The sequence below is a fragment of the Tachypleus tridentatus genome, chromosome 7 (assembly GCF_004210375.1).
Source record: "Tachypleus tridentatus isolate NWPU-2018 chromosome 7, ASM421037v1, whole genome shotgun sequence".
NCBI lineage: Eukaryota > Metazoa > Arthropoda > Merostomata > Xiphosura > Limulidae > Tachypleus > Tachypleus tridentatus.
The window spans coordinates 138,153,014-138,174,068 of NC_134831.1; the positions used below are offsets into that span (position 1 = coordinate 138,153,014).

General features: G+C 30.9%; 1 protein-coding gene across 1 annotated transcript in view; it reads left to right on the plus strand.

Annotated features, from left to right (window-relative positions):
- The window catches only part of LOC143257820 (uncharacterized), a 50,926-nt gene that overhangs the window by 27,031 nt on the left and 2,840 nt on the right, over positions 1-21,055 (plus strand). Inside the window, exons 12-19 of the mRNA XM_076516847.1 lie at positions 518-647; positions 3,657-4,345; positions 4,555-6,170; positions 6,224-10,835; positions 12,602-12,781; positions 16,022-16,125; positions 17,237-17,375; positions 20,523-20,583. Coding sequence (XP_076372962.1) covers positions 518-647; positions 3,657-4,345; positions 4,555-6,170; positions 6,224-10,835; positions 12,602-12,781; positions 16,022-16,125; positions 17,237-17,375; positions 20,523-20,583 — 7,531 coding nt within the window. The remainder of the gene's footprint in view (positions 1-517; positions 648-3,656; positions 4,346-4,554; positions 6,171-6,223; positions 10,836-12,601; positions 12,782-16,021; positions 16,126-17,236; positions 17,376-20,522; positions 20,584-21,055) is intronic.

The following is a 21,055-nucleotide window of genomic DNA, read 5'->3' on the forward strand; positions in this document are numbered from 1 at the left end:
TAATGTTCATATTAATTAAATTTTACCTCATTTAAAATATACAAGTCAGTATAAAAACACTTTTTCCATTTATTTCTCGTGGTGAAATGTCTTTAACAAAGAGGAACTTGTTATATTGGAATACATCACTGGGTTTCATAATTTTCTATCCTTAATTTTTATAATTAGTTAGCTGATATACATAAATGAATTAAGAGTTTAAGTAACAAGAAAATAATTTAAACAACATTTCATTACTTAGTTGCTAAGAAACTAAAGTATAACAATTATTATTAGCTTAAGTTGTTACATAGAAATGTAATAAATATTGTTGCATTATCAAACAATACCACTTTGCCACCATATAATAAAATATATAAATTTTCTTTAGCTATAAGTTTTTATGTAATTAATCAATCAAATTAAAAAGAAAATAAGTTTTAAATGAATTTATCTTTAAAATTATTGCATGAAAGTTACATGTGGAAAGGTAATTAAAAGTTATTAACAAACCTTTGTCTCTAAAATTTATATACAGGAACAGACAATTAAGTTTTCTCAAGGAAAGGAAAGTAAAGTAACTGAACTTGAATCATCCTTGGAGGTTTTAAAGCTAGAAAAAGCAGCTTTGGAAACAAAAGTAAGGGAGATTGAAGAACAGAAGACAGGTTGGGATCTGAAATTCAACTCCCTTAATTTTATTAGTAATTGTACATTATTTAAATGTTGATTATTTCATTAAGACTTTTATAGTTTAAAAAGTGGTCAATTTCTTTTTGCTAAACTTTAATTGTGTATGTAGTAAAATTGAAGTTACCTTGCAGGTTTGTGAGATTGAATATTTATTTTATTTATTTTCTTTTTTAACTTTAATAAATGAGACTTAAAAATTTTTAAGATTTTATAGGCTCATTACCTAAGATTACGTCCATGACAAATCAACAGCTTCTTGTATAACTTGTACCGTAGTGTAATATTTATTGAAATGTTTTTTCTAGTGTTCCTTTAAACATTATGGCTTATTCGTATACATATGAGTTTCTTTTAATTTGTATCAAAGTTCCTTTTCTCTTTATTAAAATCTTATTAGTTCCTGTTTGTTTCTAATATTATTTCAGATGACCTGTAAAATCAGTCTTAGTTAATCCTAATGATTAAATAAAATTCTTTCATATGTGCTTTTCTTTCCACTGAAACAGTATTATGGAATATTTCCTTTCTAATATTCCATGTGACAGGAAGAGAAGTTTTAGAAAAAAATTCCTTCACTTATAATAAAGGCAAAAAACCTGTAAAATATGTAATATGTTGTTTATGTAGTAAATGTAACACTTAAATTATTGTAAGAAATGATAAAAGTAATATTACCCATATGAGGTTTCTCTCATGGTAATTAAACAGAGTAAGGCACCAAGAATATAATTAGTTTTAATAAATTTACAAACAAATGTAGTATTAATTGTTTTTTTTCAGTGTTTGTTATTTTGACTATGGCACTCTCTTCTTTTTATAATGATATGAATACATTTGTGTATGTTTAAAAAAATTTATTCTTTCCTGTTCTTTCTGATAGTAGCTTCATGATGTTTGTATTATATTCTTTCTGACCTTGCATACTTATCAAGCCAAATCTTGAATTTTTGGCATATGATAGTTTGGCTTATTTGTCTGTAGAAATAGAATATTGTGAATGTTTAAAAATTTTTTGTAACATATGTTTTGTTTTGTATTTGTATGTGTGTATTATCACCTTACCAATATTTTAAAAGTTACTGTCTAATTATTTTAAGTATGTATAGTACAGTGCAAAAGTGTTAGGATAAAACAAGAGCCTACATTTCAAGCTACTTTCAAAGAACAATGAAAGGCAAATCACAAGTGAAACATCAAAAGATTTTTAATTTTTGTATTTAGTACAACAGAAATGCAGTGGAAGTGTTTAAGTTCACAAATGTTTAATATTTTGTGTGTATGTCCCTCTTTTGTTTTGATAGTAGCAGACAGTCTTCAGGCATTGTTGCAACATATTTAATCAAAGTGTCCTTTTGGATTTTACCGTAAGTGTCTCTAATATACTCCCATAAAGTTTCTTTAGAAGTAACTTTTGATTTGTGAAGTTTTTGATCTGTGAAATCCCAGATCTGCTTAATTTGGTTGAGACTGAGGCTTTGTGGGGGCCATTGCATCAATTTCATGACTCTAGTAGCTTCTTTCTTAGTTGAGTAATTTCTGTATAGGTTGGATGATTGTTTGTGTTATGTTCTAGGAAGTAGAATCCTTTACCCATAATAAATAAACCACTGGGTATAACATGATGGATCATTATCAGATAGTATTTGTACTGGTTCATTATTCCATCTCTTTCACAAATATCTCCTGTTGCCTCAGTAGAAATACATCCCCAAATCATCATACTGCCTTCTCTATGCTTTACAGTAGGTGGTATGCATTCAGGTAAGTACTTTTCATGTTTCTTTTGCTGAACATACAACCTACATTTTGAACCAGATATTTCAAACTTGGACTCATCTGTCCATAACACCTTTTCTTAATCATCATTTGGAGATCAAAGTAAATGTTTTTTTAACTGTTACAAGACCAAATATTCTATTCTCATTGAGTTTTCTTGATACTGTAGGTGTGGACATTTTTCTATTATCTGATACATGGTTATTTATGTCATGCTTGAGATCAGTAACAGTGTTTCTTCAGTTCTGTAGGCTACATAAATGAAGACACAACATTGAGTTTAGGTGTTCCACCTCTTCCTTTCTGTTTACATACGCCAAGCTTTGCCAAGTGGTTAGGGTTCTCAGACTTTTAATCTGTTTGCCCTTTCAGCCATTGGGGTATTATAATGTAACAGTCAATCCCACTGTTCATTGGTAAAAGAGTAGTTCAAGAGTTGGTGGTGATGACTAGTTGCCTTCCCTCTAGTCTTACACTGCTAAATTAGGGACAGCTAGTGTAGAGATAGCCTTCATGTAGCTTTGTGTGAAATTCAAAGACAAAAAAAACAAAATTTATTTACATCTTAAGATCTAGGGTTTATTTGACAATGTTTGGGGAACATTTCAACTCTGCAGCAATTTGTGGAGAGTTCAACCAGCATTGCATAAAGCTTTTGTGCAAACTATGCTCTACTGATGATTCTCTGTTTTTTTGGTTGTAGCATATGCCAGCTGATTGCTGACTTCTTTTTATGTTGTTAAGACACTGCATGGGGTACCGTGTCAGCTATTTATGGTCTGAAATTTAATCAATTTGTACATTCTAGTGGAACTGTTATGATGTATCCTTGGTGCAAGTATATGGAAATTCTAAAGAATGATAAATATTTTCACCATGGCTCATTCATTTTTCCACTGGAATCAGTGAGGCATTACAATAATGTTGAAATTTAGATGCTGTAATGGTATGGAATAATTAGCCTCGTAAGGTAGAAAGAATGACAGATTAGTTTCTTGTCTTAACACTTTTACATAGTACTGTATTTGTTTAGGTAATTTAAATCCCTTGCCAATGTACCTTCATGTCTTTATTACCTATGATCAACTATCTCTGAAAGTGAATGTAAATATAGCATTTCATGATGTGTTCCTGTAGCAGTCTGAATGAAAACTACATTGAATATTTTAACATACATTCTATATATATATGCACACATTTTTCTTCAGATGGTGACCAAACAATCCATCAACTAAAAGAAAAGGTTAATAACCTATTGGAACAGGTAGAAGATCAAAAGCAGTTTATTTTAGATTTGGAAAAAGATCGAAATAGAGCACAAGTAGAACTTGAGGAATTAAAGAATTCTACTGAACTTCACAGAGGAAAAATTCCAGATCTAGAGAAAGATTTGGAAGCCACAAAAAAAGAAATGAATGAACTATTAAATCATCACAAGACTATCCTAGAGGAGAAGGAAAGTCTACAAGAAAAACTGGATGCTACATTAATGGAACTTAATCTTGCAAAACAGCAGATTTCAGATACTTTACATGAGTTAGAAATATCACAGAATTCACAGAGAGAAAATAAGGATACTCATCTTGACCTGAGAAAAGAACTTGATGAAAGCTCAACTCAGCTGTCAGAGTTTTCACCCAAATGTGGATTTCAAAGCATTAATGAAGCTGACTATAAATGGACTGAAGTTCAAGAAGTATTGACTGGGATGGAAAATGAAGTGGATATATTGAAAACAAGGAAGGCTTCTCTTGAATATCAAAAATCGGATTTACTGGTTCAACAGTCACAAGAAGAAGAATGTTTTAAAACAGAAAAAGACCAGCTGAAGACAGAGCTGAATGAAAAAGATATGAAAACTGATCAGCTTCATTTAGAATCATCAAAAAGGAGGACATGATTGACAAGCTATTAGAAGAACTAAAAGAAAAGAAAATGGAGATCCAAGTTTTATTAACCAAACAAGAAGAACAAGATGATAAACTTTCAGAAATGACAGCTAAGGTTGAAAAACAGAATGAGCTTTTAGAAAATTTTGAAATAGAATTAGAAAATAAAGATGCAAAAATAAAATTTTTTGAATGTGAAATTCATACTAAAAATCAGTTGTGTTCAGAACTTACTCATCAACTTTGTCAAGTAAAGAAAGATCATGAAATGTTGCAGGAATTGTATTCATCTGAAGGCAAGAAAACTGATTCCAAAGTTTCATCCCTCATGGAACAGATATGGAATTTAGAAACTGAAGTTTCTCAGATTCAAAAACAATTAGAAGAGAAAGATAAAAGTATTGAATCCTACCAAAAACAAATGGAGGATTCCAAACTAGAAAAGGCAATTAAAGTGAAAGATTATGAACTGGAAATTGAAAATAACAAAAGAAGAATACAAAATCTGGAAAGAGACATATGTTATTTACAAAGTCAACTTGCTGATTTTGTTGATGCTGTAAAATCTAAGGATGATAAAATAAATGAAATCACAAGAGAATATGAAAATAAGACCAAACATAATGTAGACCAGTTGCAGGATTATGAGTTCACAGTAGAAAAATATAAAGAAGAAAATGTTCAATTGAGTAGCGAGAAAAGTTCCTTAGCTTATGAACTTTGTAAAAGTAATGATAAAATTCAAGAGCTGAAGCAGATGATGAAAGAAAACTGTAAGTATACCGAAAACTTGGAAGATGAGATTAATAAGTCTGATTCACATCTTGCTTCATTAAATGAAAAGCTTGAAAAATTACAAAATGACATTGAAGCAAAGAATCAAGAAATTATATATCTAAAGAGAAGTAATGAGGAGGCAGTTAAATCATTGAAACAGCAGCTAGAAATATGTTCCAAGGAAAATAGCTCACTCAAGGAAAATAATCTAGATCTCAATTTTTCTTTAACACAATTACAAGAACAGGTGAACTGTCTCCAAGATCATATTGTTGAATTGAAGTCATCAAATGAAGCTGATGCTTCAAAGTTGAGTTCTTTGACAAACAAATATCATGAGGTTCTACAAAAGAATTGTGAAATTCAGGAAGATTATAATAAGCAATACTCAAAATTACAGAAAGCTGAGCAAGAACTGCAAGCAGCTTTGGATTTAAAGATACAAGAAGAAACTGAAGCTAGGTTACAAACAAAAAATTGTGAAATTATATGTTTAAAAGAAAGTATTCAGGAAAAAGAGACTATGATAGAAGAGCTGAAAAAATGTCTAGAATTAAAAGAACTAGAAGTTAGTGAACTATCACAATATCAAAAAGAAAAACATAAAGTAGTAGAGAGTTTAAAGCATGATAAAAAAATTTTGGAGAATGAGATTCAGGAGAAAAGTTATTCTTTTAATATACTACAAACAACCATTCAAAATACTGAACAAGAAAACCTTCAGTTGAAGTCAGAAATAGAAAAGTTATCTGAGGAAGTTTTAACTGAAAAAAAACAAAAAATGTTAGTTTTAGAAAAAGAATCAGCATTGCAAAACAACATAGAGCAGTTAAAGAATGAAGTTCAAACACTTCAACATTCTTTACAGAAGTCATCAAAAGATCTCCAATGTTTAGAATCTTCTGTTGAAGAAAACCGAGTTTCGAAAGATGAGATAGAGCAACAGCTACAGACAAAATGTGATGCAAGATGTGCAGAGTTGCAGGAAAAATTGACAGAAATAGAAAATCTTAAAGTTGAACTTCAAATTTTAAACAAACAGCTTCAAGATGCTAAGTCAGAATCTAAGTGCATTAAGGAAGAATTTGAAAAATACCAAAAATGTGAAGAAAAACTTGGGAGCAGCTTAAGGAACATGAAGAGAGACATGAAGTGTTGTTTAAAGAAAATGCATTACTACAAGAAAGGACAAATGAGATGAAAGTATCTATTGATCAATTATCAATAGATTTGCAAGAATCTAATGAAGTTAAAAATTCTCTTGAACAGGAAGTTAAAAGACTGAACTTAGAATTATCTACTAAAGAAAAGCTGGAATCTGAGTTTTCAAAAGGTGAAGCTTATACAAAACAATTGAGTGACTCAAACAATCAGCTACAGCTCAAAGTGGAAAACTTACAACAAGAACTTAATGCTTTGTACCTCAGAAAAGAAGACATGCAGAGTGAAATTAAGACTGTCATAAAAAATTATGATGAGCAGGTTGCTGCTCTGGAACAAAAAGATGAAGATAATTTTAAAATTATTTGTGATTTGAATAAACAGCTGGAAGAAAAAGAACATTACAGTGCTGTTGATAAAAAACAAATTGAAAGGCTTCAACTTTTTGAATCCAAGTATCATGATTTAACTGAAAAGTTTAATGAAAAAGAAGAGGCTTACAAGTTAGAAGTGCAACAAACAAAAAATCTTAATATAGAACTTCAAAATAATGTTCATCAGTTGGAAGAAGATATCAAATCAGTGACAGAAAAGTTGAAAACAGAAGGAAGTGAAAAATCAAATGTTTTGACAGCTTTAGAAAAAGAAGTTTCTGAAAAAAAATCAATCCAAACACTTTTACAAGAAGCACAAAAGACTATATCAGTTTTAGAGAATTCAGTTAATGACCTGCAATATGAAAATTCAGAAGCATTAAATAAAACAAGAGAGTTGGAAAATAAAAGATTAAATTTAGAAGAAAAGGTTGCAGAAATGGAAATAGTATTAGGGAAGTCAGAAGTGGAACTAACTACAACTCATCAGCAGTTAGAGGAAGTTAAAAATAGAATGCTAGCCACTCAGAATGAAAACTTTCTGTTGAATTCCAATCATCAGCAACTAACTGAAGAAAAAAGTGAGCTTGAGCTGGCCATTCATAAAATTCAAGATGAAAAACAACAGCTTTATGAACAGATTCAAAATTATGAAGATGAACTGAGATCATTTGAACACCTTAACAAAAAACAGAAGGATGAATTGAACAATCTCAAGGCTAAATATGAAGAAATGGAAATTAATATGCAACAAAAAAATGAACATATACGTGTATTACAGTATGACTTGAGTGAGCATACACTAAAATTATCTTTAGAATTAGAGTCTTGTCATAATCAGATTCAAGAGCTACAAATTCAAGTTCTTAATAAAAACCAAGAACTAGAAGATGCTCATCAGTATGCGAAAAAAAAGGATGAGAAAATAAAAAGTATAAATGATGAGCTAGTTGAGCTGCAAAATAAATTAAAGGAAACCAATGAATCATTAAATGTTTACAGAAGAGAATCGGAAAACCTTGGAAATAGCATAGTAGATAAAGATAATGAAATTTCCAATTTATCTGAAAGGCTTGTTACTGTAAATTCTGAGATTAGTTCCATTTCAGCTGAAGCGAGGACACTTTCTGCTACTTTGGCTGAAAAAGAGGAAGATTACAATGAACTGAACTTGAAGCATGAAGAAAATCTTAAAAAAATAGAAAGCAAAGATGAAGAAATAAATATTCTTCATTCAAAGATGGAAAATCTGGAGTTTGAACTTCAAGATGCTCAAAACAGTCTGGAATGTTCTGAAAAATCAAATGGAGATTTAAAAAAGATTCTCAGTGGTCAGGAGAATACCATCAGGGATCTGGAAGACCAGTTGTCAAACCAACTAGAAAAAAATCATCACCAAGAAAATTGTATGAAAAAAATTAAAGCTGAGATAGAATGTGCTAAGAATGAAATTCAGAAAGAAAAAGAACTGACAAAAGTGCAGCAACTGCAAATATGTTCTTTAGGAGAAAATGTTTTACAGTATCAAACAGTTGCAAATGATCTTATCATTGAGAAACAGAGGCTGGAACAAAAATGTGAAACACTGTTATCTTTTCAGGATATGAATCATGCTCTTGAAAATGAATTAAAGTTTATGAAGTGCAAACTTGATGAAAGAACTGTCAAAGAATTTGAAGTAAACAATGAAACAGAAGATCTTAGAAAAGCACTGAAGCAAGCCAAGAAAGAAATTGAATCACTGAGCAAAGACCAAGATGGTTTGTCTTTAGAAATGGAGGAAATGAAAAGTACTTTCCAGAAGGAAAATAATGAGTTGCAATATAAAGAAGAAATAAATAAACTTCTTATATCAAATCAAGAACTGAAGCAGCAAATTGAAAGCTTTCAAACATTATCAAAAGAAGCTGAATCACAGGAAGTTCAGGTAGACAATTTATTATCAGAGAAAAAAAAACAACAATCTGTGGTGGATGGACTCAGTAATGAAAAACAAGATCTTAAGGAACACAAAGATAATCTGCAAGAGCAAGAAATGGAAAATGTAATTCTCCACCAAACCGTAGAAACAAAAGAATTTCTACTAAATAAAACTGAAGCAAAACCACACGAGTTAGAAGAAAAAATTGAAATACTTTGTGGTGAAAAACAGTTCCTTGAGGATGAAAAACAAAAATCAGAATCAATGGTTAAGGAAGATGAAAAATTATACAAGGAAGTAACAAACAGTTTAATTTTTCAAAAACCAAAAATGGATGAAAGTTCTGCTTGCACTTGTGAAAAGCAAGAAGTTATTCTAGGACTAGAAAATCAACTTAAAAGAGTTAATGCTGATTATGAGAAACTTAAGTATTCCATCCAGAAAGTGAAAACACAAACAGAAGAAAAAGAATTCAGCTGTCTTTCTGGAGAAGATACAAATGCTGTAAATTTAAGTAAACAACAAAATGAACAACAGAATGAAGCTATCATCAAGGTTGAAGAAGAGAAATGGCAAGAATCTTCTGATAGACCAGCTCATGTGTTTGATCCTGAAATAGATGTTTTTAAAAAAGAAAACAGAAATTTAAAACGTGAGCTAGAGTTATCCAAAATTAAAGCCATGAAAATGCTAACAAAACTTAAACAGTTTAAAGATAAGAATGAAAAACTGCAGAAAGAAGTAGAGAATCTGTCATCTAAGATACATGATATGATGCAAATAAAAGCTCATGAAAAGAAGATTGAAGAATGTCTGAAAAATAAGGAGTACATTATAAGTAAGCTCCAAAAGGAATTAGCCACAGATTTAGATATTCATAAAAACACTCTCCAACAAATGAAAAATGAAAAGACTCTTCTTCAGGAAATAAATGATGAATTTACTGTAAAACTAAAATTTATTAGTGAAAACATTGAAATACTTCAAAAGAACATTGCACAATCTAATCAACAAAACAAAGATTTGCACCACACAGTAGACAAATTAGAAAAAGAGAAAGATGTGCTCCAAAACAAGTGTCTAAGTTTAGAATCAAAGTATTCAAAACTCTCTGATGATTTTGAGGAGGAAAAGACACTGAAAGAAAGTTTGCAATTTGAGTTACATAACCTGAAGGAGCATGAGCAGATGTTATTATCTGATAATGAATCTTATCAACAAGTCCTTGAGGAATTAGGAGGTTCAAAACAAAAATTAGAAGAAGAGCTGAGAATAGTTAAAGAAACACACTGCAGGTCCTTTAGAGAGTTAGAGGCAAGATATCATGATGAATCATTAAAGTTGAAAAACTTGGAGAATATTTTGCAAGAAGAGGAGGATAAATACCAGAAGTTGTATTCAAATTATGTTGAACTTAAAACTAAATCTGATGATGCTGTACTGGAAAACAGTAGTTTAAAAGAAAGATTAATAGAGTTTCAAAAGGAAACAGATGGTGCATTATATATGAAACAGTGTGCTGAAGAAGCTCTTTTAAAAAGCCAAATTGAACTTGAATCCCTAAAAAAAGCTCAAACTAGCTTTGACTGGGGTATGTCTGAAAATGAAGATACAGATATTATTCAAATTGAAGTAGAAAAACTGCAGAAAGAGAAAGAAATCCAGAAGAATCAACTTCATGAGGTCAATAAAGAATTTGTTCAAAAGACTTCAGAAGAACCTGAAGAGTTGTGTAGAAGAAACAAAGAATTAAATAACAAAGTAATTTATCTTCAAAAAGAACAGAAGCAGCTGTTGAATGAGCTAAACAGTGTAAGAAATGAGCTTGACAAGACAGTCTGGAGCAATGCAGAAGAAAAACAGAAGCTTGATTCTGAGATTAAGGAATTAAAGCTAATTGTCAATGAGTTCATGTGGAAGAAGGAAACTCTACAGCAGAAAGAGACTTCTCCATGTAAGTTGGTAGAAGATTTTGGTGAATTTAGCCATGAGGTGTTCCAAAAGCAATTTCAAACTCTTCAGCAAGAACTTGAATCTTCCAGAAGAGAGAATGAAGCTTTATATTCTGAAAAGGCTTATCTAGAAGCAGCTTGTAAACAACTTCAAGAAACCAACCATGATTTACAGAAAAAAGATACAGGTGGCCTTGCTCAAAAACAGCCTTTAGAAACCCAGGAGAAACTACAACAGGAACTTCAACAAGCAATGCAGAGTCTACACCAACAGGGGTTAAAGACAGAAGCACTCAGTTTTGAAGTAAATCAAGTAAGTAACAACCTTGGTGTGATGTTTACAGTATCTTTACTATCCTGTACAGGACTGCTAATAACTTAAAAACAATAAACAAAAAAAAGAGAAAATTTCACAATGAACTAAAAATAGTGGAATTTTGTACATTTATGAAACTTAGCAAAGTCTTCAAAACTTTCTGGAAAATATCAAGAACAATTTTTTTGTACTTTGAAAAATAGATTATCCTCAAGAACTATATCTTCCACAATGTAATTGGTAATTATTATAAGATTGAATACAGTCTAACATACTGTGTGAGTTTTGAACTGAAATACATTGCCAGCAGTCTATCTAATTTCTTTAACACTTGATGAATAAAGTCACTGTTATATGTTTATAAAATTGAATTGTTTTTGTTATTAATTTTGATTGTTTTTATCCCATCTCTGTTACATTGAAATATATTGTCTGATTAAAAATTAAACTGTGTATGTGTTTCTACATATATTAAATGTTTCATTCTCTATTACAATGGCCTAGCATGTTAAGGCATGCGCTTCGTAATCTGAGGGTCACGGGTTCGCGCCCGAGTCGCACCAAACATGCTCGCCCTCCCAGCTGTGGGGGCGTTATAATGTAACGGTCAATCTCACTATTCGTTGGTACAAAGAGTAGCCCAAGAGTTGGCGGTGGGTGGTGATGACTACCTGCCTTCCCTCTAGTCTTACACTGCTAAATTAGTGATGGCTAGCACAGATAGCCCTCGAGTAGCTTTGTGTGAAATTCCAAAACAAACAAACAAACAAACTCTATTACAATATTTTTAATTAAATTTTAACATTAAATATTCACAAGTATATGTTTTTTCCCTAAAATACAGTTCCAAACACTCAAGTTTTCCTTATTCAGTTGTAAAACAGTCAGTCTAAAAGTTAATAAAAATAAGTCTGTGATAATGAAATAATTCTCTAACACTGAATCTCAAGACACTTACTACAACAAAGCATGAAATTTGTTATAAAATATGTAATGAAAAGATTTTTTTTCATTGAACACAAAATTTGTAATTGAACATTATAATGAAATTATCTCTATAGATACGGTAAAATGAGAATGGTGTTTGTGATACACATCAAGAATAGTTGAAGAATTTTTCAACTTGTTTCTTTATAGATAACCCTTTTTCTTAATCTCCTATTATTTTTCCTATATTTTTTTTCTTAGTTAGATATTCCTTGCAATATTTTTGGTCATCATAGTATCTCTATGTTTACCAACTTATGTTCCAATGTGACCAAAGTAGTTTCAAAATTAAATAAGGTATAATGTTAAAGATAATTTTTTATACTTGTCACTAAAAGTCAAATTTTAAACATGTTTATCTGGTTTAATTGCAGTTTCAGTTTTAAACATCTATATTATAGACCTAACCTTAAGGTAGCAGTGGGTATTTCAAGTTGCAGTTGTTGGTAGTAATTTTCTAATATATAAAGTCCCACCATTTATAAGTATTTTTAAAAACTTCTATTTACTTAATTAGTAAACACATTAAAAACATGTATCGGGTATTTTAAATTTAAGAAAAGAAATATTCCAAAACAACTTATTCATCTTATACTGTATTGTTTATTGTTTACTCATCTTATACTGTATTGTTTATTCATTTTATGCTATGTTGTTTATCTGCTGGTACAGATTTCTTCCCCTCCACAAAGAAAATATTCAGTTACAAGGATATTGATGATGTTATATTTTTCATTACTAAATTTAAGAAATTTTCATCATTGTTTCTTGTTTAGCTGTTAGAGGAAAAAAATAGCTTGCAGTATCAGTTGATACAGACTCAACAAGATCTGCAAAGGAAAGAAAGAGAATTAACTGAATTCCACAAGCTGAGCTTGTCAGATCAACTTCAAGAACATGAATTAGCTCAAAGAAAAGTGGTGGAATCAGTTGGCCCAGACCCTATATCTGTTCAAGTAAGAAAATATGTCTTGTACATGGATTGAAATCCTGGTCATTTTTCTTTTTATTAAAGAAGTAGAAAACTTCTTGTAGACAGATGTTTCATTAGATATAATTATAGTTGTTAATTTAAAGTTTGGCTGAATTACTGTTACTTTCCTCTAGATTTGTTTTAACAGTTAAAATTTTGGAGGATAAAATTTTAGAATATAAAGTCATTGATTATCAGGGTTGGAAATGTATGGTGTTAACTTGTTGAAAACTTTTAAAATTTCATTCAGTTAAAGGTAAAGATTTTACTGATTAAAAATATATGAGGTAAACTTATCAAGGAAATTTTGTTGAATTAAAGGTAAAAATTTTACATCATTAAAAAGGCTCCAGATTCTCATATTAAAATAAATTTGACAAAATTAATTTGTTTTTCTTTGCAACTTATTTTTTCAAGTAAAGTATCAAACATCTCCTGAAGATTCACTGGTTGATTTTAAGCCTAATAGTATCTTTACACCATGCGACTTAGAAATCAATTGACCAGCAAGTTATTTACAAAATGCAGAGGCTTAAAAAAATAATTCTAATGCTATGGAATGAGGTGTTTTGGGCCACCTTGTGGTGGTATCATTAAAGTCATTCGAGACCAACTGCAAGGTGATGTCCTTCAAAACTTCTGTTAATGCACATTATTACCAAGAAAATGTCAGTTCCAAAAGTGTATACAATTACAAATAAAACACTTTAAGCCAAAAATTATCAAAATAACCTAAACTACTAACCATACTTATGGGAATAAATGAAAGTAAACACCCTAAAGGTATTATGAAGCAGTGAAAAATAGTCAGTAGTTATACATAAAGCATTATCCAAATGTAACAAGTGACAATATGGTGGCTACATTTTCAAAACTGGTTGCTGTTCTTGATCTGTCTTCACAGTGTCTACATGTAAATGAACCTGTTGCACTCAGCCACTGAAACACATTTCATCTTATCTGATATAAAGGATGACATTAAACTGGAAACCATAAAGCATGCAGTTGCCAAAGCATCATGATAAAATTGTTCATAACAGTCTTCACATGAAACTATTCATCATCTAAATACTTGTCATTATTCACATGATTTGGAAGTGGATGCTTTTGTGCCTTGTTATATATGTAGCTTTTAATTTAATATTTTTAATCTTTTAGACTCTTCAAAGGTACTCTGACCTGATTATATAAAATTCTGACCTTTTACTTCAATTCAAAGTTTGGGTAATAACCTTTTCTGTAGTCGGATTTTAATCTTCTATGACACAACTATATATACAGTCATATGAAAAAGTTAGGACAACTATGAATGCCTGTGTATTTTTGTAATATTTCTGGATATATAGATATTTAATCTCAATTTTAACAATACTGAGGGATTATAGGAATATAACTAAACAATTAAACCTGAAGAAAAGACTTTTGAAGATCTTCTGTAAATGAAATTCTACAAAAATGCATATTCTAACTGAGGTAAAAGTTATGACACCCTACCCCTTAACAGCTACCCCCTTTGGCTGAAATAACTGCAGTGAGACATTTCTTGTAGCCATCTACTGCTCTCCGACATCGGTCTGAAGGAAGTTTGCCCCACTCCACAATGCAGAATTCTGTCAGCTGTGAGTTGTTTGAGGGGTTTCTTGCATGTACAGCCCATTTCAAGGCACCCCACAGCATCTCAATGGGATTGAGATCTGGGCTTTGACTCGGCCATTCCATGACTCTCCATTTCTTAGTTTTCAGCCAGTCCTTGGTGGATTTACTGGTGTTTTGGGTTGTTGTCGTGTTGCAGGGTCAAGTTCCACTTCAGCTTTAATTTTCGTACAGATGGTCTCACATGATCCTCAAGCACCCTCTAATACACAGTAGAATTCATGGTGGATTCTATGATTTTGAGCTGTTCAGGTCCTGCTGCAGCAAAGCAGCTCCAAACCATGACACTTCCACCTCCATGCTTCACAGTTGGTATGAGGTTCTTTTCCTGGAATGCTGTATTTGGTTTATGCCAAACATGCCTTCTGTTCTGGTGTCTAAATAATTCAATTTTGGATTCATCTGTCCAAAGAACATTATTCCAGAAGTCCTGGTCTTTGTCTACATTCTCTCTGGAAAACTTCAGTCTGGCCTTGATGTTTCTCTTAGAGAGCAAAGGTTTCTTCCTTGCACACCTCCCATGCAAGTTACACTTGTGCAGTGTCTTTCTGATTGTAGAGGCATGCACTTTCACATCAACAGTAGCCAGAGCCTGCTGTAGGTCGTGTAATGACATTTTAGGGATTTTGGAGACCTCTTTTAGCATCTTGCAGTCTGCTCTCAGGGTAAACTTGCTTGGATGACCAGACTTGGGCATGTTGGCAGTTGTTTTGAAAGCCCTCCACTTGTTGACTATTTTCCGGACAGTGGAATGGCTGATTTCAAACTCTTTTGAGATCTTTTTAAATCCCTCACCAGACTCATAAGCTGCTACAGTTTTCTTTCTGAAGGCCCCAGACAGCTCTTTTGCTCTCACCATGGTGCTCACTCTCACTTCGACAGTCAGGAGCACACCAAACTAAATGTCTGAGGTTTAAATAGGGCAAGCTCCATTCACAATGCTGAGTAACGATCTACTAATCACGTGCACCTGGTGTGATACACCTGTATATGAGTTGAGCCATTTTATGTGGGTATAAATGTGGGGGTGTCCTACCTTTTTCCTCAGTTCGAATATGCATTTTTGTAGCATGATATATATAGAAGATCTTGAAAAGTATTTTCTTCAGGTTTACTTGTTTAGTTATATTCTTATAATCTCTCAGTATTGTTAAAATTGAGACTAAATATCTATATATCCAAAAATGTTATAAAAATACACAGGCTTTCATAGGGTGTCCTAACTTTTTCACATGACTATCTATATGAAAGGGATACATTTGCAGTTTTGGTAATATTTGTTTTAAAACATTTGCTATCATCTGTACTTTGTCTGTGACTTTCAGCATATATGGTATAGAATAACAGAAATTTTTAAAGGAAGTGATCATGAATGACATCAATGATATTATCATAAGGTTAACCCACAACACTTCATGGTATACCACTAACAATTGTTTTCTTATACCTGAATTACTTGCCTGTTAATTGATTTCTGTATCACCCTGAAATAAAACAGTTTTATCACAAACACTTCAGAGATACATAGCAGTTTATTCTACATCCTTTAACTTGTTTTTCTTTGTGTTAGAATAATTCCACTTGTATTACCAACGAGACAACAGTCACACCTTACCAGACTGAGTGTGTTTTATCACCGTCTCAACAGCCACAACATGCCATGCTTCAACAAAGGTAAGTTTAAGTCTGTAGTAAAAGTAAATATAAAATAATTGACACTAATATTTCAGAATCATAGGCTTTCTACAAACTGTTACTCAGTGAAAGAAAACAGTGTTAAAAATTGTATCTCATTTAATCAGCAGGGTTTATAATGTGAACCAGGAACTTTATTTCCTGTGTTACTTTATTCTCTGTAAATTACATTATACTATTTAGTATATATATAAATGTACAACATCTTAGCACCTGATTTAAGAATAAGAAGTAACATAAACTTGAAAATCATGGAAACTATAGCAACATTTTAATGAATAGGTTCATCCATAATGAAGTTTCCATTTTATTACTTCATTTTGTTAGATCTACCTTGTATAAATATATCTTGATTTTAAAATGAAGCTTGGCAACTTTTAATTTGTATCTTGGGCTTTCAAGATTCCCTCATTATGACACATGTTTGTTAATATATTTTGTATTTCTTTTACCTCTTTCATGATGCCAGCACTTGTATGTAATCCTTGAAAAACTCCTGTATTATTAAAAAAAACAACTTTAAATGTTTAATGAAATCACATTCCTGTTGTTAAAAATTAACCTTAGTGTATTTAAAAGTAATAATGTCATGATTTTTCCTTATTATTTCCAGATACTAAGTCTAGACTTTTGTATAAACAATCAAAATAAAGACTATTTTTAAAAATTAAGGTTTTCTATATGGACCTGCCCAATTTTATGTATGTTACAGCTCTATACATTTGTGATGTTTTTCTGATGTAAATAGAAAGTTCTAAAAATTAATTGAAATACATATCAATGATTCAAATATATCTTGGAAAAATATTTTAAGCTTTTAAATTTGTGAAATACTTGGAATTTTGATATGCTTTTTGAGGAATTCATTTTTGTTAAAGATTTGTTGAAGTACTTGGGTTTATTTTTAGCAAGACAGTGTTCCATTAGAAAGTTGATTAAACACATTTTTCGATAAAAAGTCGTTACTTTGTACTTTATTTGCCAAGAGTTAAGTTAGATTTATGTTTGATTAAAAACATGTTGAATTTTAATGCAGTGCAAAGTTAATTTTAAGTATGCCAAACTATATTGCTTTTTTGCATATGTTTAGCTTGAAGACAAATAAACTACAACACAGTTTTGAAAGCTTAGACAAAACTATCTTAATGAAACAAGAAAGGCAGAACCTTTACAAAGAATACACATTTCCTGAAGAACAGGACTTACTTGATACTTCCACTAATAGCGAGGTTTGTCTTTATTTTATTTTAGCAGAGATTATTGGAAATATGTGCTTTTAGTTTCATTTTGTTCTGTAGTTGTAGCATTCTGCTTAAAACTTTCCCCTCCCCAAAAAAAAACGTTTAACTTGTGTATTTTCAAGATAATAATTTTCTTTTTTAACTGTTCATTTTAAATATGCCTTTAGTGGCACAGTGATAAGTCTAGACTTATAACACTAAGAACTGAGTTTATATAACTGTGGTAGGCACAATACAGATAACACATTTTGTAGTTTTGTGATTAACTATAAATGAAAGATATTTTAAATCATTAATTAATATCACTAATCTTACTATAATAGACAAAGCATGTATATAAGCACTCTCCTCACAACAAGAACATAACTTTCACTAGGACTGGCTATATTTTTATCTCTATAATTTATAAATATAGTGCTAAAAAATGGAATTTTTGTAAAGCTTTTTTCAATAAAGGGTACCACTTTCAGTATATAAAAATATTACGGTTTATATCAAGCAATCCAAACATTTTTCCCATGCAGCACATCCCAGGAAAATTCTTTTCTAAAAGATGTTTGTTTTTTAAAGTTTTTCAATAAGGTATGAATACTGCAATTAGTAATTACTAGCACAAACAGCCACCCATAGGGTGGTATTTCAGCTAGGTAATATAATATTAAAACTTGCTTCTTTTGATTAGGTATTTTAAAAACCTGAAAATATTTCAGACAAATTTGAAGTGAAGAAATAAAAATAAAAACTTAACTGAGATTTCTACAGAAACTTAGTTGTCTGAAGAACATCAAACTTTGGTTTTTCAAAATTTTGTTTCTTTATATTTTATCAGACAGTGAAATAATAGTCTGACAGTGAATTTTCTACTTCACTTTTTTTCAACCAATTACATTGTGGACAGTAAATAAAATTGATAGTTCTTAACTGTAGTCAGTCTGTGTTCATCTGCTAATTTTACAAACTAGTCTTAAAACCAATAATGTAAATAAAGAACAAGAGTCACTGTCAAAAATGGAGAATTCTCTCAGTCTATAACCTACTACTTAATAGAAGAGGGCATAGTTTTTTAATAAATAGGTTTATTTTTTGTTTATGAAGATCTTTCATGCTAAAATAAAAGTTTGTATGATGAGGAATTCAAGAAATATTAAAAGTCTACTGTTGGAGACAAACAATACATTCTGCACTGGACATTTTTCTTGTTGTACTCAGTAGCAGTTATGCTTACATTTTGTTTGTTTTGGAATTTCGCACAAAGCTATTCGAGGGCTATCTGTGTTAGCCGTTCCTAATTTAGCAGTGTAAGACTAGAGGGAAGGCAGCTAGTCCTCACCACCCATTGCCAACTCTTGGGCTACTCTTTTACCAACGAATAGTGGGATTGACCATCACATTATAATGCCCCCACGGCTGAAAGGACGAGCATGTTTGGCGCGACGGGGATGCAAACCCGCAACCCTCAGATTACAAGTCACACGCCTTAACACGCTTGGCCATGCCGGGCCACTTACATTTTCATATACTGCATACAAGCAGGTAAAGAGGAATAATATTCCAGATGACAATTTTATTTGAATATTTGTAGAACATTTCAAGTAGAATTTCAATTCTTTGTGAAGTAAAACTTGCACATTTATTACATTTACACTCTAACTACTGTTGTTTTTTTCTAGTTATGATAAAGAAGGGTGAACTGTTAGTTAGTAAATGGCAGTATGCCAGTGAATATATGGCTCAAAGATCTTAATAAAAAGTCCCTTTATAAAGTGCTAAAGTTAGTATGAGAACTTCCCTATTTAAGACAAGCTAGTCATAAAATGAAATTTTGACTATTAAAGCTTAATCCTTTTGCTTGTAACAGCTGGAGGCTCATTTTGCAATAAGTAAAATTATCAGGGAACTACTATGTAAATTTTACAAAAAATATTACTAACTTTTAGATTTATTTAATTATCTCTTACCATTTTCTCTTAAATCAGAAGTGGGGTACATTTTGTAAAAATCTTGTCCTATTAACTTTAGATTAACTCCTCTAAACTTTGAAGGAAAATTAACTGTGTGAATCATGTATATTCTGAGCATAGAGATGGAAGAAAAACTGCTATCATTCTGGTCAAAACTGGTTATGTTTTATTGGACATCTGACTGTTTAATGTAATCAGAGTAACAATATTTACAGCCATTTCACCAATTTATTAGCTGTGCATTACTCATGAAATTACTTAAGAAAAATGTAAAGTCTAAAAGTGTTTCACATTCACATACTGTATGTAACCCAGCCTAACTAAACATGGTTAGTGTGTGATTGTAGTAATCTGAAATTCTGCTTATGTAACTGATTGTAACGTATTATTACTAAAGGTAATGTGTTAAAGTTTCATTTATTTGTATTAATATACCATCAGTTGTAATGTGCTTTAAAGTTAATAAACTGATACAATTTATTTCTATTCAAAGTTGTGTTTATATGCTCTTAATTTTAGTTATTTCTTACTTTCATGCTGTGAAATTACACGACCACATTTTTATAGTTTCACAGAAAGTATGTACAGACCTTTTTCCATATTTAAACTCATAATTATAATGGCAGATATAAGTGAGTTTACATAAACTAAACTAAGTTATTACAGTAGTGAAGAAAACAGATATTATTATCACCAAATTTCACAGTACATTTACTGTTTCTGTATTTAGTAACTAATTAGCTGCAAGGACTTGTTATAACAACTGTATTTTTTACTCTTTGTTTTTGTAATTATTACCAAATTTTGTAATTCATCATCTGAACTTTTTATATAGTCAGTTATTGCAAAGACAGGCAACTGTCTTTCCAAGGATACTATTTCTAATTAATTTCACATGTAAGATCTGTTCTAGTTGCTTTTATTGCTTTATGACTAGATAAGATTTTCAATGTTTGCAAACCTTTTAAATTCATTATTTTTATCTTTTTAATTGTTATTCACTTTAAGCCCAGATCGAGAATTTAGCACATGTAAAGTTTATTGTTGTATAACATAAGAAAAACATTTTTGATTCTATTGCTATAATTCATTGGCCTAATATCATACAGTAAATGGTCATTAGTAAATGAAAACATTTATTCGAATGTAATCGTCTATGCTCTATTATTATTAGTACCACCTTCTCTTGGGATTGGAAGAACCCCAAATGGTGCCAGAAACAAACTATTTCATATGTAAGTAGATGCTGGATCAGCTGTTTAGCTAAGTGTTATCTTACTGTGCGATATGCTAGAAATCGGTTATTTCTTATGTAATTGTATGTTTAATTAATTGATGTAAATGTGTTTCAAACACTAGGGGTGGTATTCAAAATCATTTATTTACTATGTAATTAGATGGTGAATTGATTAGTGTAATTATCTATCTTAATTGAAATATTACTGATCATTTGTTTCATAGATATTCAGAATCGGGTGTTAAAGCAACAGTTGCAGGTCTGAAAAAGTTATTGTTCATTTGAGGCATTATGGAATATGTTTTGAAACGTTTCCTTGCTTTCTTAATTATTTTGAGTGCACCATATAATCTTGAAAATGATGAACATAGTACATCAAAACTAGTTAGGGTAATTAGTTTTATATTTTTCTGGCTTCATGTTCATTTCCTTACCAATGCTGTGCTTAAAAAAAAATGTTAATCTTCATC